This window comes from Halichoeres trimaculatus, unplaced genomic scaffold, assembly GCF_033239565.1.
Source record: "Halichoeres trimaculatus isolate MK-OKI-2021-1 unplaced genomic scaffold, fHalTri1.1 fHalTri1_scaffold_17, whole genome shotgun sequence".
Classification (NCBI taxonomy): domain Eukaryota; kingdom Metazoa; phylum Chordata; class Actinopteri; order Labriformes; family Labridae; genus Halichoeres; species Halichoeres trimaculatus.
The window spans coordinates 21,749,848-21,777,678 of record NW_027437195.1 but is presented as its reverse complement, the minus strand read 5'-3'; the positions used below and the strand labels follow the sequence as shown (position 1 = coordinate 21,777,678).

General features: G+C 41.1%; 1 protein-coding gene across 6 annotated transcripts in view; it reads right to left on the bottom strand.

Moving 5' to 3' along the window:
• Positions 1-20,930, bottom strand: part of plekhh1 (pleckstrin homology domain containing, family H (with MyTH4 domain) member 1) — a 41,475-nt gene extending 20,545 nt beyond the window's left edge. For 2 of the 6 annotated variants that reach the window (XM_074691937.1, XM_074691931.1), the window contains exons 1-9: positions 20,660-20,930; positions 14,702-14,886; positions 3,944-4,006; positions 2,294-2,443; positions 2,112-2,195; positions 1,863-1,944; positions 1,169-1,351; positions 267-1,024; positions 59-137 (exon numbers count right to left, since the gene is read on the bottom strand). In XM_074691937.1, coding sequence (XP_074548038.1) covers positions 59-137; positions 267-1,024; positions 1,169-1,351; positions 1,863-1,944; positions 2,112-2,195; positions 2,294-2,443; positions 3,944-4,006; positions 14,702-14,845 — 1,543 coding nt within the window. In that variant the 5' untranslated portion in view covers positions 14,846-14,886; positions 20,660-20,930. Of the gene's footprint in view, positions 1-58; positions 138-266; positions 1,025-1,168; positions 1,352-1,862; positions 1,945-2,111; positions 2,196-2,293; positions 2,444-3,943; positions 4,007-14,701; positions 14,887-15,027; positions 15,249-20,659 lie in introns of those variants that run through there. The other 4 variants (XM_074691933.1, XM_074691936.1, XM_074691935.1 and 1 more) reach the window with 4 other exon arrangements.
• Between the last annotated feature and the right edge of the window lie 6,901 nt (positions 20,931-27,831).

Sequence of the window (27,831 nt, the reverse complement as noted above, 5' to 3'; positions counted from 1 at the left end):
ATTTGTCACTTGAGTAGCAACAGTGGATGATCAAGGTTTTTTTGTGTAGGTTACTCACTTCGTCCCAGGCCTCTGGCTCCAGGACCTGCCTCTGACACTCTCATTCCTGACTTTGCCACAGCATAGATCCGGCTCTCCTGCAGAGATCAACATAACAAGTTATAAGCCATTTAAACTCAGACATTTATCACATGAAGCTTCAGATTTAAAAAAAGTAAATAGTTCAGATGGGACACATAATATGAAGTGGTAGGGCTCTATCATACCCATGAAGGGAAGCGGTGCAAAGGAGGTGTTGGCGGCTTGAGAACCTCAGGATCCAGCCTCTCCAGTTCTTCCGCAAGCCCCACAAAGGAGACTCCATCCTGGGCTGTCTCCTCTGAGCCAGACCCCTCCACCACCCCATCCATGCTGTCAGAAAGCCCATCATCGATATCAGTTTCCTCAATGACCTGCGAGAAGGGCAAAGTGCCTGTGCTCTTCAGAGTAGAGGAGGTGGAAGAAGGGGTCATGATGTCGATGTTCACGTTCAGGTGGTGCAGCCGGTCCAGGCTGGGCTGCGGCTGGCTGTAGTGCTTCTTCACCAGCTGGATGCTGTCTCTGGGAGTAAGCGGAGTCCGTACTTTAGGTAACGTCATGCTGGTACCCGACAGGTGAGTTTGAGGGTTAGGAAAGGGGTTGTTAGTGGAGGGAGAGCGTGACAGGAGCGGACTTTTGGGTGTTAGTCTGATTGGGGGTTCCAGGACGCTCGGTCCATGGGCCATTTCATAGGCTGAGGATGAGGATGAGGAGGATGAGGATGAATGAAGGCACTGAGAGCGGAATTTGCTGTTGAGCTCATCAGAGGAGTTGTCTCTATCCGAGCCTCCTGCTTGACTCTCTTGACCTGCTGAGAGCTCTGGTCCACTGAGGGAAACAGGGCTGCTGGGACCTTCCCTGGTCCAGCTCTGAGAGAAGGCGTCGTGGGCTGCAAGGTCTCCGAGACAAATCCCTTTACTGGACTGTTCAGGTGACTTTTTCACATCTGAGGAAATAGATCACAATCATTATACGATGCTTTTTTACTTCTTTGAACAAATAATGTGAAAAGTAGCAATATTTAAGCTCATAAAGTTAAGATGTTGTAAACTAAAACATCTCATGATAACATGTATTAAGGGCAGCACACCTGGCAGTGCGGTCTTAATATTAGAGGCGGCCCTTCGAGGGCCTGTCTGCCTCCAGCTGTCGTCTTGGGCAGGTGGTGTGCCAGGGCAGCTGGGAGGAAACAGCGGACTACTAGGAACCAGGTGGGTATCCATTACAGGGGAGGTGGTGGGGGAACCACAGGATGCAGGTTTCTCCAAGAGAGCTGGAAGCGAGACAACAACAGTGATTCAGTCTCAGTCCGCTGATGCTCGGGGAGTCTGTTCATTAAATTCCTGCTAGGCAACATGATCGTTTCCATGCTTCACTAATGCTTAAAATGCTAACGCTTCGATGACTCTCCAGGAGATGTGATGCAACAAATAACAAAACCATGTCTTTCTTATGGAGACAAAATTAAACCATTATTTCTAAATTTATTCAACTTTTTTGACCTGTGTCACTGTATTATAAATAGTCCGATTATAGGCCAATTATCGGGGTCGATATTTGGCATTTTGAAGCATATCGGCATCAGCCTTTTTTTAATCCAACAGCCGATAAGAAACAAATTTAAAACTGCGTTGTTGTGGCTCTGATGCAGCTGCTCTGCTGTCTACAGTCACAGCCATATTGCAAAATTTAAGTCCCCACATTAAAAAACCCTTTTGACTAAATTCAGTTATGAACGTTCCACACCCTTTATTTCATAAAAATAAAGCTCCATAAATTTTCACCTTGTAATTTGTCCTGCAGCAACATTATCTGTTCAGACTGCTTCAGGTTGGCCATTTTCAGCTGCTGGTTCTCTTGCTCCATCTGTGGCACAGCACATACATCAATTTGATGACAGCTTTTAAAGCAAAAACAAGGACATGTGACTGTTTTTTATCTGAAAACTGCAAAAAATACAGATACACTTTGAAAAGAAGGGTTTTCAAAAACAGGACAAGGGCCTAAAACTATGTGTACATATGTGAGCTCACCTCACGAAGCTTAAACGTGACCCAGTCTTTGATCTTGGCAGCCTTCTCCTCAATAATCTTTGACTCCTGGGCTCTGACTAAGATCTGCAGTCAGAGAAAAAAGGCTTCATGGATTATTATATCCTCTTCATCGTGATCATAAATGGACATTTGTATTCTTCATCAGATGTCTTTCTCCATACCTGTTTTTCCAGCTGCATCTCTAATCTCTTTATTACAGCATCTTTGTCTTGAACCTGACTGCTCAGGTCTTGATACTTTCTGTACAACGAGCTTTCTGAGTCACTGGTTTGTATGTTTGCAGACTTCAGCTTCTCTTCCATGACATGGATCTGAAATGCATAATTAGAGGACTGAATGCATAAGGAAGGTTAAATTTGCACAGTTCATTTGGTTTTTAAGGGCAGCAGACAAAAAGCTGAGAAGAAACAGCTGAGGCTACTTTTTTTTTCGCCATCTCTGACGGGAAAAAAGCTTTCTAAGCCTTCAGGTATTTCTTGTTTTTAAAGAAAGGGCACCATCAAATTACCACCTACAGAAAACACCTGGAGCAGCCTGTAATGACAGCAAATGGCAGATTAAACACAACAGCAAGAAAGCGTATGTGTCACACATAACATATGAGGGTTCTTACTCTTAAACCACGCACTACTTTTGTTAAATCCCATCAAAGGCTGACTCATACTCAGACAAGAAACACTTAATCTGACTGCTTTTGTTACTTTATGGCGCCCAAATAGAGGATTTCCTCTTTTACATCACTAAGTGCTCAGCAGGTAACATCATTCTTGAGCTTGGAAACTAGTTTTGGGAATGAAAAATGTTTAACTCATAACTAACTCATTGTTTTTATCATTGTAACTTGAAAATACTCAGGAAAAAAAAAGCTGGACTTTAAGTCAAGACATCTTGAGTCTAGTCAAAACATCCAAGGTCGGCGGACCAACAACTTTTCTCTTTCAGAGAGCTTCTTAACTGCGCGGATTGTTGCTAAAATGTTATAAAAGTTGTCCATGGCACTTCTGAATCTCTCAATATAGAACATGATTTCTGTTTTAAAACACAACTTCTGTGTTTTTGGCAGGGATGTTACGTATATAACACAAAAATGTTTGATAAAAATTGGGTGTTTCTCTTCTGTGAAGCTGTTTCTGACTAAGTAGGTATCAGAAGTCCCACCTCCTCTTGATTTTGATTGGTAGGTGATAGAGAAATGATGCTGAAGAGCCAAATGTTATGTAAGATGTTGTTCAAAACTCCTCTCATCAGCTCACACTGCAAAAAAACTGAAATCTTATTAAGTTTTTTTGTCTTATTTTCAGTAAAAATGGTCTCATTATACTTGATATGGGCCACATTCACCTACCTAGTCCAGAAACATGTATTGTTTCAAGTTATTGAAAGACAAAAATGAGGTCTGAATTGCTTGTAACAAGTAAAAATGATCTGCCAATGGAACAATGGAAATTTGCTGGAAAATTTTCCCAAAACTAGAATAATGTCTTAATTCAAGTAACTTTTCTCTTGTTCCATTGGAAGATTTTTTTAACGTGTTAAAAGCAATTCAGACCTTATGTTTGTCTTTAAATAACTTAAAATAAAACACTTTTCTGGACTGGTCAGGCGAATGTGGCTCATATGAAGTCTGAAAAGACCATTTTTATTGAAAATGAGACAAAAACACTTGGAAGGATTTCAGTTTTATGCAGTGCACTGCTCATGTTACTTGATTCTAGTTGTTGTCACACATTCCCAGATCTCATCAAGTTTTAAAAAAGGGGGTACAGTCTTATTTTTCAAGCAAAAGATAAAGGACAACAACATCACTCTACCTGTTTCTCAGCACTCTCAGCTCGCTGGTCGGCCTCTGTCACCCTTTGCTCAAGCTCCTGCATCTGGAAAAGAGACACAAAGTTTCTGTTTTAATTGAAGCAGATCAGAAAAACTGGAAAGCAGAAGTTGTCTTAAAGGGGTCAGATTTAATTTGAAGAAAACAGAAGCACCCATGGCACGCTAGACATGCTCTGCAACCTGCTGCACAAAGTCCTATTGAACAGAAAGACTGTAAAAATAAATCTGTTTGTAATGTAAACATGTACACCAGATCATTTTTATTACACAGCTGTGCTAAATTATTGATTGTGATTGGTCAACAATAATCCACAGCAGCAGTTTTGTCATCTCTAAACAGTATTGTTTAGTACAGTGGCCCTAAATTGCAAAACATGACAAAAAAAAGTTGTTGGTTTTTTTTTCATTTTATTCTGTTTTTTTGTTCTCTTTTTGTTGTTTTGTTCATATTCTTTTTGGTTATGTCCTTTTTTGTTTTGCATTTTCTATTATATTGCTGTGTTTTCTTTTTTTTGGTTGTTGAGTTTTGCACTTCATGGCCACAGTTTCCTAGCCTTTGAGAATCTGATCCCTCAAATCAAATCAATCCATTTAAAAAAAAGTAATGCCACATTTCACATCTGCCTGTTGACACTGTGGCAAAATTATCCCATTTGATATATAGAAAACAGGTTAATGACCAATGAATTTATCTGTAAGCGTTAGGCCAGTGATTTCTTTCATTTTTCTCTCTTTATTCTGGGCTAACCTCAGAAAAGTTTATTCCGGACACCCCAATCCCTGACTCGGGTAAAGCAAGGAGGATATTTTTACTGTAACATTTGGTAGATAGAAGAGCAAAATACTTTTTTTTAATTGAATATGTTACTATTTAACAAGGAGTGTCACTTTAAGGCAAAGACTTACAGCAGGAGCCACCAATAGGCCCTTAGAAGAGGCCGGACATCTTTCATGCTGGTCAAACAGCAGTGTGATAGAAGAATGCTACTATGTGTGCACAGGCTTGCGTCACCTTTTGTGCAAGCATGCATACTCATGCTTCCAAAGACAAACACCCTCCATGCTGCAAGTATGCACACATCTGCAAGTGCCCTCTTCCCCTCGACAAGTTCAACACAGGACTCCCTTTCCTTTGAGTTCAGTGACCCAGGTGAAAGGAGAACAAACACGCTAATGGATTCACTCAGCCCCAAAGATGCATTTGAATTCCTCCCATCATCTTTGTTTCCCTTCCTATTGTTTCTTTGTCTCTTCTCTTCGCCACCTCCCTGAACACCCCTATTTCCCAGAATCCACCTCTCATAACATTTAAGAGCTGTCCTGAAGTCAAATGAATGCTCACAAAGGCTGGAGCCCACACTAATAGTTGATGATTGGGTGGCTCCTCACCTCAAAGTCAAAAGTCCTCACAGTGAGTCAAAAGAAGCGTGAGCCAAAAAGTGCAGGGCACTCTGTCCACCATTCAACAGCAATTACAGAAGAGGCGAGCAAGCACTTTAGGTGACTGTAAAGTGCGTCAGAAGTCACAATGTGGAACAGATGTGAGGAGAGGTTACAGAGGAAGCCAGAGGACTGCCTCTAAAGCTGCCACTTCCAGTTTATAGACACGTTAAAGGTCAGGAGAGGGTTGGACCTTCAGTCACTGGATTGAGTTGTGAGCTAGTGCTGTTAGCCTTAAGTTGCAACAGAGGGCTAAATGAAATTGGGTGTAAAGGTGGCGTACCATCAAAATATAACTGAAATGAAAAAAGATTATTCTGAGTCCCTGAAATTACTGATACTCTAACTGAGCCATCAGGCTGCATTAGGGCTACAATATTTATACCAGTTTTATAACCTAAGCTAACTAGCTTGTTATCACTTTTGGCTAACCCTTTCGCGTGTTAAATGCAAAATGCTACTGTCAGCTTACTGTTACGTACACTCTAGCTAACTGTTTATTTTAATGTCTAAGTTAGGCTAACTTTTTACATAAGCAAATGTAGCACCAGCAGATAACTGTAACACTTTAGCTAACTGTTCCCTTCATTTATTTGAATTTCTAAGTTTAGCTAACTTATTTGCTAACTGTCTGACAACATAAACTTACTGTTACAAACACTTCACCCCACTGTTTCGAACATTTGGTTCGATTTATATGTTAAGCTATTTTTCCTACTGTTAGCTAACCTTTCCTAGCTTGTTTTGTCATCTGTTTTTTACCTTCAGCTTCTTTGAGTTAACTTCTATAACCATTCATCCATTTGCTAACCTTTCCAAATACTTTTCTGTGTCATTAAGTTCTTTAACTAGATTATCCTCAAGCATGGTTCCACCTTTCTCGAGTATGCACATGCTACTTTTAGCTAGGTGATATAGTGTTTTTTTAAAAAATATATATTTAAAGATGCTATGAGGAGGTTTTGTTTTAATTTGACTGCCTTGCCCCCTTCTGGCTCAGAGTTTCAAGCACACTGTCGTAATGACTCTGAGTGGGGTGTGTGTTCGTTTTGGAATTAAAAGGAGATGGAAACAAATTTTCTTTGTTCAAGACAACTTTTTTCTGGATACAATGCGCAGAGGTTTTAGAGATTACAGATTTTATCGATAGACTCTCAAGTTTTAACAGACCACTGCAGAATAACTGCTGCATGTGGGCTAGAATGAACATTATCACAAACAGTTTAGTCCTCTGTGTTATAGTGTAAAGGCTAATTAGCCTTTAGCTTGGGCTGTATCACTTGCTCGTTTAGCTTTCTTCTGCTCCTCTGTCCTTTTTCTGTCTGACAGTTAGGCTGCTGTGTCCACCATCACTATAAAATTAATCACAAAAATAGTTTATAGCAGAGAAAAACACGGATCTATCCTCTCACTTCTAAACTTTGTCAGCCGGCATGGTGTTGTCAAAGACATAGATGTATCGTAGCTAAAAACTAGCAATTTAAAATAACCTGTAACCTGTAATATTGGTGCTGATAATCTCAATTTAAAGTTTGGATTATGATCAGGCATGTATCTAGAAGGGAAACTTTTTCAAGATCACTTAGAAACCCCTCACAGCCCCCCTGTATCCATCCATCCATTTTCTATACCGCTTCTCCTGTTAAGGGTCGCGGGTGGCTGGAGCCTATCCCAGCAATCATTGGGCGAGAGGCGGGGTACACCCTGGACTGGTCGCCAGTCAATCGCAGGGCTGAAGTATGGACAGACAACCATGCATGCACACACTCACACCTAGGGACAATTTGGTGTGACCAATTAACCTGATGAGCATGTTTTTGGACTGTGGGAGGAAGCCGGAGTACCCGGAGAGAACCCACGCATGCACGGGGAGAACATGCAAACTCCACACAGAAAGGCCCACCAGCCGAGGTGGGGATTTGAACCGGTGACCTTCTTGCTGTGAGGCTACAGCGCTAACCGTTGCGCCACCGTGCAGCCCCCCCCTGTATCCACCACTGTGAAATGGTCACTTTTAGCTCATTGCTGTCTTTTGGGTATTAACATTGCTAAAAGCTAAGCTAAAACTAAGCTAAAAAGCTGGATTAAATTTACTTAGAGTTGTGAGCAATGCTCTTGGCTGGTATTTAATCCAGTCATCTATTATGTTGAACTATGAATGAGGAATGAACTTTTTGCTTTGTTTTTCAAAGTGTAGGTTTGTGTATTTGTAACTTCCTTTCAGTTTATGCTAATTCATACATGCTTTCATTTTTGGTAACCTCTACTGAATTCTCTGCTTGTTTGCTGGATAATTTAATTTTATCTTAATAATCAGACTTTTATAAAGGTTATTGTTTACTCAGTGTCTGTATATAAATTATCTGATCTTAAAGGAATTTCTAGGATTAATTGAGCCTCTTACAAATGTTTCCAAGCCCTTCTTGGTGAGTGCAAAACTACACCCTTGACTTTAAGTGCCTTGAGCAATTGGGAATCAACACCACATATCATCTCCACCTAAATTTCCAACGCAAACTGATGATGTAATGCTACAAATTGCCATCTGTAACTGCTATCAGATACAAATACATGCTCTGTGAGGTCATGCTGACAGTTTATCTCTCTGTCTTTCTGTACGTTCAGTAACTACAGAGTCCAGCTGCCCAGGGCTGAGTCACCGGGCAGTCATGAAACGACTGTCTGCATCCATCCAGCATCTGCCAGGCCACAGTACTGAACGCTTAGCTGCTGCTGAGAGGGCTGAAATTTAACAGGGTAGGAGTCATGTCTCTTAAAGCTCTGTATATGAAAGCTGCATATAAGACCATACTTTAAAGAGGGGTGTTATCATACTCTGCATTTTCCCATGAAAGGTCTAAAATCAACAGGATTGATCTCACTTGCTGCTTCTGTAGCCTGATAAAGATTATTTCTCTGTGCCAAAGACCTCCAACACACAACAACCCATACCCAAAGACCTTCTGGAAAACTCTTGCACTGTAGTTTATTTTATCCAATCCCACATGCATGCCTACCTGCTGCTGCAAATACTCAATAAAGCACCAATCCACAGCTAGAAAACTCCTACACAGCACATTGTTTGTTAGAGCTATTTCTGCTTACAATCAAAATTCTTTAAGATGAAATATCAACCTTTTAGTTACAGTTACAACACACATTTGTAACTAATTTGAGGAATTTGACAATGACAGAAATATGGATTTGCTAAATTTTTTGCAGGTATGCAGACTGTGTCGTGCTCTGCTTTTGTATGGATTCCAGAGAGTCAGATAATATCCAGGGAGGATGAGATAAGATAAGCGCAAGCCACAAACAATGGATCATCTGCTAACCTGATGGCTAACAGATCCGTCACAGCTGAACAACTGTCGACTGATACTGCCAAGACTGAGCTGCCTGAGACTCAAGATCTGATCTTCCACATCAGCGTTACCCCAAAGGTCATGTGACCCAGATCTGGAAAACTGATGGTGAACCAGGTCCTGGGGCAGCTGTTCACACTGGCCATTGATTAAATAGAAGAGAGGGTAGAAAAGGAGTCATCCTATTTTTAGTCAACTTAATGCTCCATCTCCCTCCTCTATAAATCATTAACCCTTGTACACAGATGATGGTTAATAATGAGCATGGCTCAATCATTAAACACATAAAACCCCTTTTGCAAAACAGAGGAGTGAATGGAAGAGCATAAGGCACTGCAGGAAAATAAACAGACCCATCTGAAAGTCTGACATTACCCCAGTCAGTCTCCAGTAATAAATACTGTTATGATCTGTGCAAACAAAAGGGAGGCTGCTGTGGTCCAAACAGTACAGTAGGAACTCATTCAGTCTTTCTTGAAAGGGTTCAAAAAGTGCTATGAAAAAATATCCCACCCTTACATGCAAAACAGACTACAGCAGCTAGACTATTACAGAGAACTCATCCAAACAAATCCACTCATAAAATAAATGTTTATTCACACCAATGAGAACCCACTGACCTCGATGGCTGGTATCACCGGTCAGGACTGAAACAGCTTTTTGTTTCTTAAACCACGTGTTGCACATGGCATCTAATTTATTCAGTATTGAATTACCAAGGTAACCACAGAAACTCTAGTCCTATGTTCTGCACAAGCCAAGCAGCATTTGACAATGAAAAAGACACTTTAAGTAAGCTCTGTAAAATGCTCTGTTAATGAAATGGCTCCACACAAACTTTTATATCAGGATATTCTTGTGAATGTCCTGTCCAGAACGTCAGCTGAAACCCACCTGCAAACACCTCTGTTTATGCTGATCTACCACTAGTTATCTCTGCCAAGGAGTTTATGTTTTTGGGAGAGTTTGTTTGTGAACAACATAACTCAAAAAGTAACTCACTGATCTTGATGAAATTTTCAGGAAATGTTCAAAATGGGATAAGGAAGAAGTGATTACATTACGAAGGTGATCGGGATCAACGTCTGGATCCAGGACTTTTTAAAAAAAAATTCTTTATCATTCTGAGATAGGGCTGTTTTCACCATATGTGTATACAACTCCAGGATAAATGGTCGGATTGCTTTGCAAAACGGTACAAGACAAGGTCACAATAATTTCTGACAGATGTAAAAGTACGATCCAGATCCTGCCAATATTCTGGATGCTAAGATCCAGAATATGAAACATGTACTGGGTCATCATCATTTTCAACACTGTCAGGTAACAAATTATCGTACAAACCTGCAACTAACACCAAATTGTAGCAGACAGTCTGCTGAAAGGGAGTATAACATTAAAGTAGGACTAAAGTGTTGGTGACAATCACAATATGATTGGTGGAGGTCTGCGCTCTGAGTGCTTTTCTAGTGTCATATGTGTTGTCACTGATGCTGGCTATTCTGTTTCCCAGAGTAGGTGTTTGCTTCTGCTCTCCCTTCCTTGGCTTTTTATGTGTACGCATGACAGAGAGGGAAGATGTGCTCTCCCCACCTGTGGCTTTGCCCTTCCACTAAGGCACATGGGAGGGCAGGGAGCACCTCGAGCATGGCCATATCACCAAGTTTGACTTAGTGCATTTTTTTGACGAGTGTGGTCCTGATTGAAATCAAATTTTAATGATTTTTCTGGTCAGCCAGCTGCTCACATGAAAATATCCTTCTATTTTCTCCAAGTGATCATCAGTCTCCCTCTGTTCTTGCTGTATGGAAAAACTTGTGTTTTTACAGTGCCAAAAGGTGACAGCTGTCGATTGTACTTTCTGATCTACAGAAAAACTTCCAAAACAACTCATCCTGTTACACTCCTCACAAAGCAAATGGGGCATCTCCTTCACTCTCCTCTCAGCCTCTGGGGATAAGCGCTGTGTCACAGGCAACCACGTCAACTTTTTTTTCATGTTTTTCCACACCAAAGTGGGTCAATGCGTAAAACACTCCTAACTTGGCAAGAGGAGAGATGAAGAGCGTGAAGCAGACTTTCCAAACAGCAATAACATGACGGAATAGTAGTCACTCAGCACACCTCCCCCCACAAAAAAAATCAAAAAAACACACTCAGCAGCACGGGCCTCCACTTAAACCCTCCTCTGGACTCTGTGCGTATGTATGTCAGTGTGTGTGTGCACATATGTGTGTTTATTGCAGTTTAATTAGTGAGCTTTCCCTCCTCAAAAAAATAATTGGAGCTCTTTTTCTTTGCAACATGGCCAAAAACAACATACAACAATAAATGCTGTGTATGCTAGCTATTAACCCGCATGTTTTAATGAGGGAGAAAAAGTGAAGGACATTAATTTGTCCGGATACTAAAGACTTGGAACTCCCCTCATTTTCTTGGCATCACAGCTGACGAGGAAACAAGGAGCTTGGAGTTTGGTCCGCACAATGAAAAGAAAGGCAGCAATGTGCAAGATGCAGTTGTTCATCATTTCATTTCTGCGATTGTTTTCTTACTTTTTGGAGGATTAGCTAAACCTTATTGTCTGAAATACTTTATTTTCCTCAACTGTCTCTTTAATGCCCATCCTACGCTGAGTTATAAAGCACTTCAGAAGCCTCCACCACTGTTGCCATGCTAAATTATGACTATTATTCTACATAATTTTTTTTTTTTTGTGTAGCATTGCAACTTAATTTTCATTACATTTTGACTCTGATCTCATAACATTGCTGCTTCAGTCTTGTTAAATTACAGCTTGTTGTTTCTCGTAAACAGTACAAGTCACTTATTCCCCAAAAATACTTTCCTTTTTGTAAACCTTCTCTACTTCTTTAAGCAAAATAAAATACTATGGATTATGGCCGTATGTTTTAGAACCTGAATCTGACTGGGAAAGTTGGGAGAAGGGGGTTAAAAAGCGGGATTTACAGTTTTAGGAAGATTCCCCAATCTGTGATGTCACAAGTTGTGTGTGTCCCTCTCAAGTTATTTTTATACGACTTTTTGAAGAAAAGACAACAATATAACTACATATTTGTAAATAAAGTAAAAAATGCCTTCCCTGTAATGACTTTCTCACAGTCAGTTCGAGGTGTTGGAGAGAGTTTGTGTGTTTTTCATGGGACCTATCAGACCAGCTGGAAGTCTGACAGAGCCTGACAGCGGACACAGCAGGGAGTTGTCGTGCTCTTATCAAACATCGAGGTCATGTTTGGACTGTAAACATCCTGCAGACTGACTGAATGAACTTCTCCAGCGCTCCAGAATTAATCGATCTCGCTTCAAACCAAAGCAGCTCAGAGTAATTAATGTCCTTAAAAAGCAGCTCTTCACAAAAAAAATGGAAGTCAAGACAGGAGAAGTGTTTTCCCCTCTCCCCTTCATTTTAAGGCCTGTCCTTTTACCAACATATCTGCAGAGCAGAGCTAAATCACGTGCTGACAGCTGATTACTTTCCAAAGTGTCTGGTACACAGGCTTTACAACAACCACAACTTTTACAAGAACTTGGCCGGAGGCTGCTTCCTCCAAAGTTTTCAGGGAAGCACCAAGACGTGATGAGTGAAACGTTAAACATTCATCTTGGATGAAACTGTAGCCAGTCTCTGGTGACACAGAGTGAGTGGACCAAATGTTTACCAAATAAGCTGAGTAATCTCATCTGTCTTACTTCACACACATAAACACACAATCACCCACACCTGTAGTTCAGGCTGATTCACATGCTTTAATCGACTCCTCGTGCGGAAAAACACTGCAGGGAGAAGGAGATGATGACGCTGTGACATCTGCAGAGTGTTTGGCAGGCTGAAGGTTGCACGACACGTTTAAACAGACACAGATTCAGTCCAATTTGCATTATTTATACACAGGTGGATCAAATCAACAGTTCAAATTTGAGACGTGCGATTACACTGCTTCTTCCTCTGACTTTTAATCACACTTCAGAGCCTCTTTGGCATCAATCCAAGTGTTTATAACAAGCTTGACATTCTTTTCACAACCCTTGTCATGTTTCGAGAAAATTACTCCAACAGAGAAAAACGATGTAGCCTGGATAGACAAAGAGAACATCTAGAATAGTTTGTAGGTTTAAGGGAAATATCTGACATAAATTACTTTTAGTGAGTTGTGTCTTTGTTTTGGAATTAAATGGAGATCGGATCAAAACAAAATTTTGGTTCAAGGTAACTTTTTACTGGATACATATGTTATAGAGTGATACAGTCTGAGCTAAAGGCTAATTAGCCTTTAGCTCAGACAGTATCACTCTCCCCTTTAGCTTTCTTCTGCTCCTCTGTCTCTTTTCTGTCTGACAGTTAGGCTCCTGTGTCCACCATCACTACAAAATTAGTCATAGAAATCGTTTTCAGCAGAGAAAAACACAGATCTCCGTGTGTTATCTCTTCTCTCTACTAAACTTCATCAGCCAGCGTGGTGTTGTCCCCACTGCGTAACGTAACGTTGAAATGACGAATATTTAACGCAATTTTTAACGTCTCCTGAAGGTGCAGAAAGAAAGTTTTTATTAAGTCTTTTTCAGAAGTCGTATAGAGGTCAGATTAACGTCTAAATAAGGTCTACTAATGACGTCTGAATGTTTGAATCCATTTTGAAGGTCCCATTGACGTCTACATTTGGTCTAATGATGTCCAAATGGTGAACGTCATTACAACTTTCAAATATGGTCAGATTTAGACGTCAAAATTTGTACCCATTTTGCATGTTGCTCTGATAGATAGATAGATAGATAGATAGATAGATAGATAGATAGATAGATAGATAGATAGATAGATAGATAGATAGATAGATAAATAGATAGATAGATAGATAGATAGATAGATAGATAGATAGATAGATAGATAGATAGATAGATAGATAGATAGATAGATAGATAAAATTTATAGTCATTGTGACATGTAAAATGCACAACGAAATTAAAAAGTGCCATACAGTTGGTGCAACATTAAAACTACAACATAAAAACACAAAACTCTGATATTTCTGACATCGACCCAATACTGACGTGATCTGCATGTCTCTCCAACGTCCGATGTTTGGAGGGACAGAGACCCAGAAATGCCATAGATCACTTCGGTCCTGGTTGACCTGAACTGGGAGCTAAGAAGTAGCAATTTAAAATAATTGGTAACTAGCAATATTGGCACTGATAATCTCATTTTAAAGTGTGGGTTATGATCAGGCATAAATCTTGAAGGGAGACTTTTTCAAGAGCAATTTTTAACTCCTCCAGCCCCTTAAAAATAATGATTTATAATTTAAGACATCAAACTTCAAAGCTCCTGTTTCAAATTTTTAACTGCTTTGAATCACTCTTAAATCAATTTTGATGCTTCTTAATGAGCAACAAAAGCAAACGCTTGCTTTAGCATAAAGATCAACAAACTAATTTGTAACCACTGATACAGGTTTTCCTGTTTTGTCTGCTGGGGGCCAGGACTAAAGGTAACAATAACTCAAAGTTCCTTACAGTAGCTTTAATTATCAAACATTCCTATCTTACATGACCAAGTTCCAGGTTTGATATATCATCCATATTTCATGTTGTATCTTTCTATTTCAAATATTAGCATGCCAATGCTAAGCTGAAAGATTAGCTCATTTAGTTAAATCAGCCACTAAACATTTATGGGAACAATACGCAACAGATCTCGACCCACCTGCTGGTGAATCTGAGCCTTATTACTTTGAGTCATAGCTCATGTGTTAGAGCTTTTTTGTTGTACAGTTTTGTTTTTTGTTGTTGAATAAATCTCTACTTGGTCCAGACTTGTGTTACACCTGCACTGAGTTTAAACATTAGAATCAGGGGCACAGCTGGCTCCAGAAGACTAAAAAAAATCCACATTAGACCGATCGGTTTCTCTCTTACCTTCTCTGCCAGCAGCTCTCGGATTTTCCCCGCCTGGAGCCGGAACCTCAGCAGCTGCATCTCCAGAGCGATGCAGCGTTTCTGCCAATCCACAGTGGCCACTCTGACGGCTCCTGACCCGCCACTCTCCAGCACATCCGCCATGGCGAGGATTCAGAGCTTCTCTGCCTCTGGACTCTGACGTACTGGAGAGAGAAGCACAAGACTTTGTGTTAAAAATAAAACAAATCTCAACAAAATGAAGAAAAAGAGACACATCAACATGAGGGTGAAACACTAAAGTGAGGCTTTCTTTTCATTCACAAGTTAAGAGGACAAAAACTGACTTAGCACCCGTAAATGCCTTCCCCTAACCGCACTTCCCATGATTCATCAGGGAGATCTGAGTAAAGCCAACACTAAGGATTGAAAAATGACACAAGCTTCCTCTCACTTTCTGTTGCTCCACGCAGAAAAACCACAAATATACATTGATTCAGTCACACAGCTCGAGAGATTACAGTAGCTGGAGACTATTGGTCTTTCTCCTTCGTCGTCTCTCTCCACATGCCCACACACACTGAACAAAACCTCAGCAGGGAGGCTCTGTGTCAGTGGGGGAGTTAGGTTCATGCGTGCCGGATCCCAGGCCTGCCAGCAACAAAGCAGGTCAGTGCTCTGCTCTTTAGCCAAATTACCTACTAACCCAATCCCCCTTGCTCTCACCCACCTCCCAACCCACAACTCCCTCACCGCGCAATCCCTTCTTAATTACAAGGCAAGACTGAAACAGGATCCTGCGCAGCACAATGGTGTCTTTCTGCATGACAGTCCCATCACAGCGAGAGAGGGGGCCGACAGCTCTCCTCTGCAAAGAAAGGAGGAAGGAATGTGTGAGAATGAATGGGCCAAGTGCTGAATGTGGGAAACTGGGGCGTTGAGGTTATTTTTACCTGAGGAGGATTGACTGGTGGTTCATTCACAAAGGTTATGGCCCTGCTGCGTGAGCTCAATAAAACTTTGATTATCTGAAGATAAAAGTAGCCGAAACAATACGCTTTATGGGTGTAACTCTGGAGACGGATGATGTAAAGATGGGTGAGGTTATGAGAGAAATAAACCAAATTAAGTTCTGAGCAAGTTAAAACTCAAAGCAGCGTTCAGACAGACCTAAAAAGCAGCCCAGACACTGTCAGCAGAACAGCAGACGTTCAAAGTCCAGCAACTATAACTGCACCATGGCACTCCCTACAATTAGCATGCTCACAAATACAGGCCTTGCAAACAAATTACAGAAGTCATGCATGTGGAGGTTTTCCTCAGCCGACCGCTCTGACCAGGCTGGACACTCAAGGTCCAGTTACCAACTTCTCCTCGTCTTTCTGGGGGCACAGAGGAGCACAAAGGTCAAGCAAAGCAGGAAGTTGGTGCGGGAATGGGAGAAAATCCAACCGCTTGAATAAACCCTGCTGGGCCACGATGGGGCAAGCAAGGACAGGCGAGGCCAGGCCCTCCTTCAGCAGCTCACAGCTGGGTGCAAACAAGCCATTTGATGGTGCAACACTCTCAACACTGCCTTGCTAATTCCCCCTTGAACACGTCCTTTAGTACTCCCTGATATTTGGTGACAAAGTTGTAACAACTGGTCCACGTGAGGGCCGGAAACTCTTCAATCAATACATCCGCACCTCTGTCACAGAGGCTAACGAGAAAAGTTCTCTAACATCACTGTAAGATAAGGGTCTCAAATTCAAATAACCTGAGGGCCACTGGGCTTTAAATCTTGCCACAAGGGGGCCACTTCAGGTGTTCCACAGAATAAATGAAAAAACTTTCAACTGTTTCAACAACTGTAAATCTCAACATTAATTATTTTACAGTCAAATTTGGCTTTTCTTGCCTATTACTAGCTGGGCTGCCAGACACACAATCAATGTTAAATGTTTTAGTATGTGACTTGTCAACAATGAGCATTTTGATCGGTCGGATGTGTACTTGTCTCAAGCAAAAATTTGGAAAAAATCAACCTCAATCCAAAAAAATAAAAGCTGCATTTTTGCTCAGTGAAAGCACGTTGCTGGTGTGAAAGCTTGTATTGAGAAACAGTGGGTTCAAAAAGAATAAATAACGTGCAAAATACTTGCATGAAAAGAACGTGTCGTGTGAGCAAAGGGCTTAAGTCTTGAAGATGGTCATCACTAAGTCATTTTTTGGTAACTGTAGCTGCGTGTGTACTACTGTAGCAGCATTTTTACAAGGATAGCCGAGATGGATGCAGCTGTAGCTCTGTATGTTTCTTACAAAGTGTGCTTGTCAGTTACATTACATGGTGTTTGTTGTGTTGGAGAGCAGCAACCATATTTATCATCGTCATCTACTTCCTTTTACTGGTTAAATTTGCTTGTGCTGAACACTGAGGCTTATTAAGACCTGCTAAATCTTTCCAAATCCAATTGCAGTCTGATAGCAATCACATTATCAGTCCGTTCTTGGTCTGACTAAGCTGTTTACATGCATCTTAGCAGTGCGCTTTCATGCTGACTCAGCTTATAGTCTGGTTTCTTAAGATGCATGTAAACGTACTGACTGATGTCATAAATGGCATCTTATTTTCTTGCGGGCCAAGTCCTTCTGGATTAGCTTTGGTGTGTTCTGTGGGATTTTCAACATTTGTTTGTGGATTAGACATCTTAAAATCACATTTAACCATGCACTTCTATCTTTGTTTATTCAATGTTTACATTTTTTTGTCACTACTAAGATCACAAAATGGTTGGGTAACTACCCAAACTGTGACGTCAGTGCAAACATTTTAAACATTTTTAAACTGCTCTTTAGCAAGCTAGCATTAGTGTTAGCTTTGACAACATGATTGCCTATTATATCTTTTTATCTTATTTCAATGGAAGTTTAAAAGTTATCATTTGTTATTGTATTAAGAAGCCAATAAAAAAGCTAAAAAAAATGTTTTGACTTGAAAACTAGCAAACATAACAGTTAGCTTGAAAAACATGGCATCCCCATCGTATCATGTTATCTTCTTAAAACAGTAATGTTAGCTTTGACGTTTTAAAGGGGTCAGTACTTTGTGTATTATGAAGCTAAATATGAGACAGTTAAAACTCATAGTTATCAAATTGCGTTTTAATTTCGAAGCTAGCTACCATTATTGTTAGCTTGCTTTTTACATTTACTTTTCATACATACAAGGATTGTATGTTAAAGTGGAAGTGTTAATTGTTTGTCGATGAGGCTGAGGATGATCAAAAGAAGCTGCTTTAGATTTGATAATTTTTGAGGAAGTTGTGATTTTCCAGAGGGAAAAAATGTGACTTGCAAAAATGATGAATAAACAAAGAGTTCAGTTAGATATCAATGAGAAGATAAGTAAAAATGGTAACAAGATGCTACAAAACCTGTGTGTTTAATGATAACAATCAACCACACACTGCATGCCTGTCACAAGTTAGGTCATTTTTATGGTTTATGTGTACATGTGTGTGTAACAGCAAACATTTACACTGGATTCATTCTCCTCTTTGACTGGACATTACCCTTACACTGTGGGGTGGTTTATAGAAAAGCATCTGACATTTTCCACTGAGTCAACCATTATGTAGGTTCTGATAAATACTTTTCATGTCTGCAGTATATTTTCTGTCTGTATGGCTGCCTGTCTGTCTGTGCACAATGCCAATGCTGGAAAAATCAAGGTGAGCCATCCAAGAAATCAAAATTAGCTTTCCAGGTTCTGCATGATGGATCCACGCAAGGCCACCCAGAGTGACCGGCTGGGGGTTGGGGGTGGGGTGTGAGGCAAAAGTGGAGTTTGAGCCCAGAATGGTGAGTCCTCTAAAGGCACTTGGGGCTTCTCTGCTTCCATGTAGCTGCAAGAAACTTTGCACATGGACACAGCCAGAGCAAACACTTGGGAAGACGACTGAATGGAAACGCCACCGCAGTGATCCCTGCAGATTGTTTCAGGGGCTTACTTTTTAAACAACTGCTTTCCATTGACTGCACTGACAGTTACACTGCTTAAGCTCTGAGTTTCAATATTAAGGAAGGTGATGTTTTATCTAAGCTTGAGAGCTATTTGAGAGTGTTAAGAAACTTTTTGGATGGGACTGTTGCAAAATCAGACTCAGCCAAAAACCGAAGGGTGTGTGCTGCCCTTCAGAGGATGCACAAGTCTCACGTCAAGGCGTCCACCGACTCGTACCTCCTTTATCACCACATATTCAAACACACACTCTCCGTAACTCTCCAGGGCTGGTTTGCCAGAGCCCAGATGGAGATACACTGACCAAAATATATTGGAAACAGACACACGTGCACACACACACACACTGACACACTGCTGAGCATGCAGCTGCGGTGATGTAAGTGATTAGGTGGTTCAGTGATATCATCCCCGCCAGACATTTCAAATCCCTGCTGTTGTTGTCTCCACCGAGGTCCAACTTGGCTTCCCCCACGTTTTGGCATCCATCCCCCAACATCCCCCCTTCAAAAATAAAAAAGGTCTCCTGTCATAGAGCACAGGAGCATGTGTGTAAATGTGGGTCAGTTGCTGCAGATTTGTGTCAGCATCGCAGATCTCTGTGTGTACAAAACAGAGACAAAGACAGATAATCTGAGAGCACGAGGAGTATGGGTAGGTTAAAGACTGCCATATCTTCTCCTCAGCAGCCCTGAATGTTTAACAAAGAGGACCTCTGTCGACTCCCATCCGGTCAAGTAGGCCTCACACTTTTGTTTAAATTAGTGCCCCACTATTTCTGCCTGTTTTACAACTGCAGCCGGGGTTAAGTCCTATAAATAAAAGGGAGGGGAATCACCAATACAGCTGCACAGTTCTTAACCTTTGACCCTGCATTCAGAGAAGTGACTTATTTTACTCAGTGCAAGAGAGGAGTTTGTTGCCCTAGTTTTATAGTTATCAAATAATGATTTCAACACCGCAGTTACTCAGATTAGACAATTAAAGCGCCATAGAAGCCAATGCAAATCTTCAGCCTCCTCTTCAAATGATGAATCCACCTCATATGTTTGTCCTCCCCTCTATCAGCCTATCTCTTATCATACTCCTCCTCCATCATCTCCTCTCACTTCCCATCCTCCTGCAGCACCTTTCCCACCTTCCTTCTCTCCTTTCTTTCTTCCTTCTTCCCTCCACATCCTCTCCTACCTTTTTTTCTTCCCAGCACTCTCCCAGCTCAGGTTAATGACAGGCCTCTGCAAACTGACCACACTCATTATCAGTCTCAGGCTTAAACACAGGCCCTGACATTCTTCTGTACTGAGGTGTAAACACCTACCTCTGCAGCACTCCTGTCCTGCAGGGCTCACTCAAAAACTGGGTAACCTTTGCAGCACTGCAGCTCCTGCAAAATGCTTTAATTTTTTTTTTTAGAAGAAATGCACGATTTATAGCGCACTTTCACACATTACGAGAGAGATCATCTGCACATGTTTGGTTTGAGGGTGTTCAATAACAGAGGAGTCAGATTGATAAATGGACCAGAATTACGATTACGATTTCTCCAGATGCTCACAGAAACGAAACGTGTGCATATGTGGAAGGCATAAAAGCCAAGTCTTGCAACCAGGAGCATGCATTTCCGTCTAGATTCACATACAGGCTTAGTCTGTCCCTGTTAGATGTTCTCTGAGCTTCTCCTAAGTCGAGCAGTGGCCAAGATTTTGTCCATAAAAGTCCACAAGGAACAGGTGTGCCAGACGCACACGGTTTAGTGGAATAGTAGCAAGCGTAAAACCGTCGGTCAGCGAAAAAAAAAGTTCAAGCAAGCTGCAGATATCTTTCAAAATACTTATTTGCGTCCATGGCTTTTGTCCAAAACAAACTCCAGCGTCTGAGTGAAACTTACGCCGTGGCACTGCAGTCCAAAACAGTAGGAGATATGATGCAAGCAAAAGCACATCGGTTTGTTTCTACAGCTCTCGCTGTTACTTTACCTTGTGACTTTGTTGTCTCTCCCCCCTCAGTCGGCTTTCTCCGCTCACGGACACTTTCCCCGATAATTCGTCGCAGTTCGGCTCATAACTTCTCCCTCAGTCCGTCCACTTTCCCTCCGCTGTCGTGTCTCATTCATTTGTTTATCAGAGTTTCATGACTCGTCCCCGCTGTCCTGTCCTTCGCTTTCTTTGGAGCGCAGACTTCAGTGGGACTCACTCTGAGCTCCATTCAACAGACTCATCCCATATTCCTTTAAAGGGCCCATTGCAGGATCAAATTTCTCCAGGAGTCAGGCCCCCCTCTTATGTGCAGGAGCTGCTCAGGATATTGCATTAAGGCTGCCTTGGGTTTTTTTCTCTCAGGATGTAAACACAGCCTTGTGAGGATTTCTTTGAGCTAAGAGGAAAAATCTGTTGCCCTATATTCTTAACGTTAAACAATAACAGAAAACACAGTTTGTTTCAAAGCTTGACACATACGTCTAAACGTACTTAAGAGGGAAACAACTTATTTTAAAATAAAATTCTTGGTTTTTTTTCTAGTTAACAAGTCTAAAAGTAGCTGTTGAGTGAGGCTTTTTAGTTCAACTGGACTCCAAACTGCCTCCTATCTACTATGTATGAATGTACTGCTTACTGCCTACTGCTTTAAAATGTAGTATGTCCTATGACTGTTCTGTAGTTTTTGTAGTTTGCTCATTTTCAGTTTCTGAAAGCAGAAGAACAGCTGGTGGGAAAATTACATCTGAATAATCCATGTGTGGTTTACAAAAATGTGAATAAGTGATTTATATTAACTTAAATGAATTTTGCAGCAGTAAAAAGTTTGGTAAGTATCACCTCTTTTGGGACACTTCTATCCCGCAGGCAAACTAATTTTAGTCTTGTTGTATTGTAGTTGTAATGCTAATTTGTTCCAGTGGGGTGGCAGGTGGCAGTATTGAACCGACAGTCAAGTGCCACCTGCAATAAATAGAAAGGAAGATGAATAGCATTAGAATTGAGCATTGTGGGCAACTGTATGTAAACATACCAACATGTTGCTAGGTGTTGCCCTATTGGTTGTGGCTGCCTGTTGAGGCAGCTCTCTCTTCTTTGTCTGTTTCTTGTATTTTTTCAACTCTTTTTTCGTAATCTTTGTATTTGGAGAGGGTCATTTTTTTGTATGGCTCATTTGTTGGTCATGGACACCAAGCTGTTTTTATCTCGAGTGATATTTTTTACTATTTTTATTCCTGTGTCTGTCTGAAACAGACATGTAACCATAGTTGCATTGTTGAAATCAGCTGTTAGCAGCCTGTAGCATGTCAATGCTAACTGGTGCAAGGCCTGATGTTTTCCCACAAGATGAGGAGAAGGAGGTGAGGATGACGTGCTGGTTCTCAGGTGTGAGCTAAGAAATGACGACATCGACCTGTCCTTCCATCCATCGTTATTGGGAACGTAAGATCTATCTCCAATGGACAAGCTAGCCATGCTAACCCAGTAACAGACAGAATACCAGAAGTCAGAGTAGCATCATGCTATTCACAGACATGGCTAACGGAGCTACCATCAGACACCAACGTCACATTGGAAGAGCTTCACCTGCTGTGAGCAGACAGGATCCAGGAGACAGAGACTGAGCAGACTGCTGAAGAAGCTCAGTCCTGGACCCTGTGGAGGTGGAGACTGGCTGAACTGGACAATGATGGACAAGCTGTCATCATCAATTTTCTTATGGACCTTTTTGCACTTTCTATACACTTTCTTACTTTTGTTTTCTTGATTGCTGCTGTGATTCCTGAATTTCCCCTCAGGGATAAATAAAGTATATTCTATTCTATTCTATTCTATTCTATTCTATTCTATTCTATTCTATTCTATTCTATTCTATTCTATTCTAATGATAACAACAGTTTGGTGTTTGGCTAATATTTGCCATTTTGGGCATAGCCTAGCAGTCTAGGATGCGCCCCTTAATAAATAACTATATCTATAGTTTTTATCAATTAATGTATAAATTAGTTCCTGAACTAAATTTTTCTGCCATCAAACCAATTGTTTTTTGACATTTCCAAAGACTCTGAAGAACAACCATGCTGCCATTGAATGCAATGCCATGGGTGTCATGGAACCATGAATGTTGCTGGATTTCATTGCCATGCAGTAGTTGTTTAGATATTTCAGTCTGAACAGAAATGGTAAACTCAAACCACCCAAGACAAACAATGTATTCTTGCTAACGTGGGAATGATTTCTACTCTGAGCTTCCATCTTCTCCACCTCCATCGATTAAAATTTACAATTTAAAGATTTGCAGATATTCTTAAAAATCATCCTATGCCCAAGCTCACAAGTCTGACAGTCTGTTTGTTGCTTTAAAGACCACCATGAGGGAGCATTGAGAAATCCAACGTTTTGGTTTTAAGTAGCCTAATTACAGTAGTTTGTTTATTGGCGGGGTTTGCAGGCTGAGCTTTACTGGAATCAAAAGTTGTTAAATCACTGCGTGGAGCTTTGCAACCGTAATGATTCATTATCTGGGCAGTAAAAGAATTGTGAGGGGATAATTTGGGAAGGGTTGAGACCACACCAACAAAACACAAGTGTGCTCAGGTCTCAGTGCTGGTCTTCATTCTGTAAATCTCACAAGGATTCCCTCAAATGTCAGAAACAGTCCAGAGTCAAGCTGCTTTAATCAGTTTTGTCGTTTCGAAACAAATGGAGGCTAATCAAAAAGGCAGTCTTGTGGCCCTGGTGGGAAGATCGGTTTTCCCCTTTTTAGTCTTAGACCATCTCCATCTGGAACGTTTTATATCGTCTCTCTGAGAATTTGATTTGTTGTACGCTACACCCAATTAAATAATACACTTTAGCTACTAGCTTCTTCCAAATCTACACATGGTGTTTCACTTTGAGATGGTTAAACAGAGATCCTATAAGACAAGGTTAGCTTTTATTTTATACTTCAGCTCAAAGTGGAGCCATGGCATGGCTTTCTCTGGTTTTTGTTTTAATGTAAGAAGCATGCAGTGGTGTGACACACCCTGCTGTGTCCACTGACTTAAGTATTGCACAAATACAGCGAGCGGGAATGAGGGCAGAATCAGACACAGTCATACAGAGAATGCACACAAATAACCACAAGTATTCCTCAGCTACTGGTCAGTGTGAAAAAAAAAACCATGAATACAGAATGATGTATGACACGGAAATAAGATCACATGCTCATAAATACTCTGTGCCACCGTGTTCCATAAAGAGCATCTGTTTATTTCTACAGAACACAGATGTTAGCAAGCTGGTTTGTGGGTGTAAGCATAAATCTGAAGCTTCATGTCTTTGAGGCTGTGCTAAGCACAGATGCATTTTGAGCAAAATGCTAAAGACAGGGCATCTAAAGTGTGTTTCAGTGCAGAGATGGTTCTTAACTTCACTTTAGCTCCACTGTTAAGCCATATAGTGCCTTTTTACACAAGTTTCTAGCTGATTAGCTTCCCAGCTTGGCTGTGATATGACAAAGTATCAATGCTGTGTCTCCGCTCTATTCTGCCACACTGGGGGTCTTTGCTTTTGGCGGGGTGTGTTAGACCAGAATAGTTTAACATAAGCCAAAAAGTAACAAAAGGCCATGCGTGTCGTATTCATAGACTGTATAAAACACGGTCGTAGCCTCCGTGACATCACCCGTCTGTTTATGAAACTGTGAAATGAAGCCAATCCATGGACGTAGCCACATTTGATATGACGCCGGCTGTGAGTTTAATTTCAAACAGATACAGGGCGCCTGCCAGTCACGTGACCTGAGTTGTGTCCCTGATTGGACAATCAAATGATCCTAATATCTTCTGAACAGCTGAATTAGAAAAAAAATCACTCACCGTACAGTCTGTGCTGATAGTGACATCAGTGTTTTGGACCCAAGCTAGCTGTGAAACTCAGTTTTTGAGGCTGGGCGTGTACGTGATTTCCGATCTTCCTGCAGCCAGCCTCAAGCGGATTCTCAACCAATAGCAACTTTTAGCACTTCCGCATAGGCTTCATTTTTACTAACCAGATGTTGCCATTTGGTCGTATTACGACATGGTGACATATGTACAAGAGGCAACTATACTTACAGCCCCATTTACACAACAACCTTTCGCTTAAAAAAGCAAAAACACAGAGAAAAAAAATCTAAGATCACATGGAAACACTGAGGGACTGAAAACGCTGTAGTAAGCATGCCAGACCTGCAGTTGGCGCTATAACTGTCTTGTCCGGAAGCGGCTTTTGGTAGATCTCCACCCAAGAAGAGTTAGGCTAATCATCTAGTGTACATCAAAAAGCAAAACAAGATGTCATTGTCTCCACTGGAAACAGCAACTGGCTGTTTAGACGGCAATCATGGTTGCAACATTTCGGAAAAAATCCACTCTGGGGGCCGTTTTCAAAAGTTTGCATTTTAAGGTGGGTACAACGCCATTTCAGTGCAAATGACAGCTGAAACTCGACAATACTTTAGCACTTCATCCTAAAATCATTGTTGTGTAGACGGCCCCTAAGTTTGGGTCATTTTGAAGCAGTGCGACCGTGGACTGTACAGGCCAGTGGGGGGACTGCGTTGCAGGGGACCATCTTGGTTGAGTATGGTCCAGATGGCCAGAGTGACTGTCCCATTAACTGATGGTGAACATAATTTATATATAGTTTTATTCTTTTTGGTTCAAGCTAGGTTTACAATAATAAAAAAAATAATAATACTTGGGTCAAAAAGAAAGACTGTTGAATCTCATATCTAGATGTAGATGACAAACCCAGAATACTAACACAAGTCTGTATCCTTGCCGACTGTTCTTTAAGACTGTTAACTAACACCTAAACACACAGACAACATTGAAATAGCTTTGAACTGGTTTTTGATATGTTTGAATAATAGTGGCTCTTCACATATTGGCTGAGCAGGTTATGACTGGAACTATGAATAACTGGAACCCTGCTCACTGTTCACAGAACTATCATTTTCACTCCACGAGGAGTTGATTTCCAAAGAACTCAGTTATGAGAAACACATTGATCCTGTACTTTTTCTTTAAAAAAAAAAAAACTGAAATCATTACCCCACCTTTCCAGAGAAAACACTCCCTAATTCCATCTGATGCAGGTCAGTTTTTGGGTGTACAGCAGAGTTTTTGGCCTTGTGGCTCTCTCAGCTGAAGGCTCTGACTTGTGTTGCACAATAAGTCGGTGCCTCAGTGCTCTCAGTCAAAACAACTGGTGTCAGGCTTACATGGTTTACATGCCTATTCTCGGGCACGGCTGCCAGCGCTGTGAGGGGGAGGAAGGACAGGGACGTTAAGGCCAGTTTATCCAAGTGTTCTTAGACTTGTGTGTATTCTTAAAGCAGTTTAACCTAAAGAGTTTTATGATAAGTGGGTCATGCTTTGGGTGAGGCTAGTGGAGACATCAATGCACTGTGGAAACTGAAATCTAAGCACATGTTAGGAGTAACTGACTTATCAGACTATGGGCAACATGCACTGGAAAAATCATTTGTTTGCATCAATTTTGGTACCCCCTGAAGTCAAAATGCTACATCTTCCGTATTTGTAGATTCTGGAGAAACTTTCTTCGAACAGAAAATTTAACCTTTAAGTCAAATGTAGCATCAGCCAGGAGTGTTTGTTTTGCAGAGTACATAGACTGTAAAAAAAGGACACCACCTTGCTCAGCTTGAAGTGAGGTCTCCACAAAAACTGCTCCCCCTGGTGGCTGGCTGCAGTATAGGTAAAAAAACCTGTCTCTCCAGTCATTCCAGATGGGCTGTGGTCAAACTTTAAAAAATTAATACACCTTGAAGAAATGTTTCTCACATCCAATTATTGTGGTTATTTGAGTTATAAGAGGTTCAAAACGAGATTTAATGTCACGTTTAACAAAGCTGCTGTTCTTGTGTATTTTTTGGGGGGATTGTAAAAATATGTGCGGAGGGAGAGCCAAAAAGTGGTTAGACTCTCAAAAGAAATAAATAAATATTATTTTCGTCACCCGGCTCCAATCAGATTCTCCCAGAATCCCTCACAGTCTCTACTGCGCAGACTCTGGCTGCACAACTGTTGCCAATGGCTGCGCCTGTGATGGGGTGTTCTGGCTTTAAAACTGTACAATGGTGAATGATGGAGCCACACTGTCCACTCTTTATACAGTCTATGACAGAGAAAACCAACTTGGGTTTTCTTTACTGTGCTCAAAATGCCTACAGATTCAGACACCAACTCTAAAACCGGAGCATCCAATTCTCACATATTTTGTTAGCTGCCATGTTTTTTAATCAATGTGAACACGTTTTCCTTTTTTTCCCCATGGCCTGACCTCAGCCTCTTATTGGCATATTTTTCCATTAAGTTTTTACAGTGACATGACATGGAGTTCACTCACTCATATATGTATTCAGTTAATGCTTAAGTTAGTTCAGTTGTGTATATATAGCTCTTAGACCCCCATCAGCCTCTACCTAAGTCACAACAACTCTACTTAGCATCAGCAGAGGTTGTATTAAAAACACTTGAGTGAGGCAGCGACACAGATTTGTCAGGACTGTTCAGTTTCAAAATGTTCCAAGAGCCACAATAAACCAGAGCAAAAGCTGCTTTCAGTTTTCATTCACTTCACATCCAAATGAAAGCGACACAGAAGCAGGAAAATCTCCACACAGACTGAGTCATTCTGCTCACACTTCAAAGCCTCATTTTAGCAAACACAGCAGTTACCATCACTCATTTTATGATGACTTAGCATGCTCTTTATGTGAGAAAAGCTGCTTCTACTTGAGTTATGTCCTCAGTCTTAAATGTTTATACTCTGCTATTTGTATTCTGCTTCTCCGCAGCTCTTTGGTCGAGTTTTGATTGAGCTTAAACATAAAAAGAACCGCCCAACAACATAAATAAAAAGGACTGACTTCAGCTGTTAAATGTTGGGAGACTGACTCTTGGACCACTTGTCTTTCCTCTCACAAAGGCGCTGAAGCAGAGCCTCCCCCTTTATTCTAACAAGTTCACTGCCGATGAAACTACCGGGGATTCTGTTAGGCTAACAAATAAGTCTCCTTTTCCCTCTCTGATGTCCTTTGAGCATTTTATAGCCATTTGGCCAGCCGCTCTGGAACCACAGAGGGAGTGGAGCATGATGGAAACTCCATATAAAAAGAA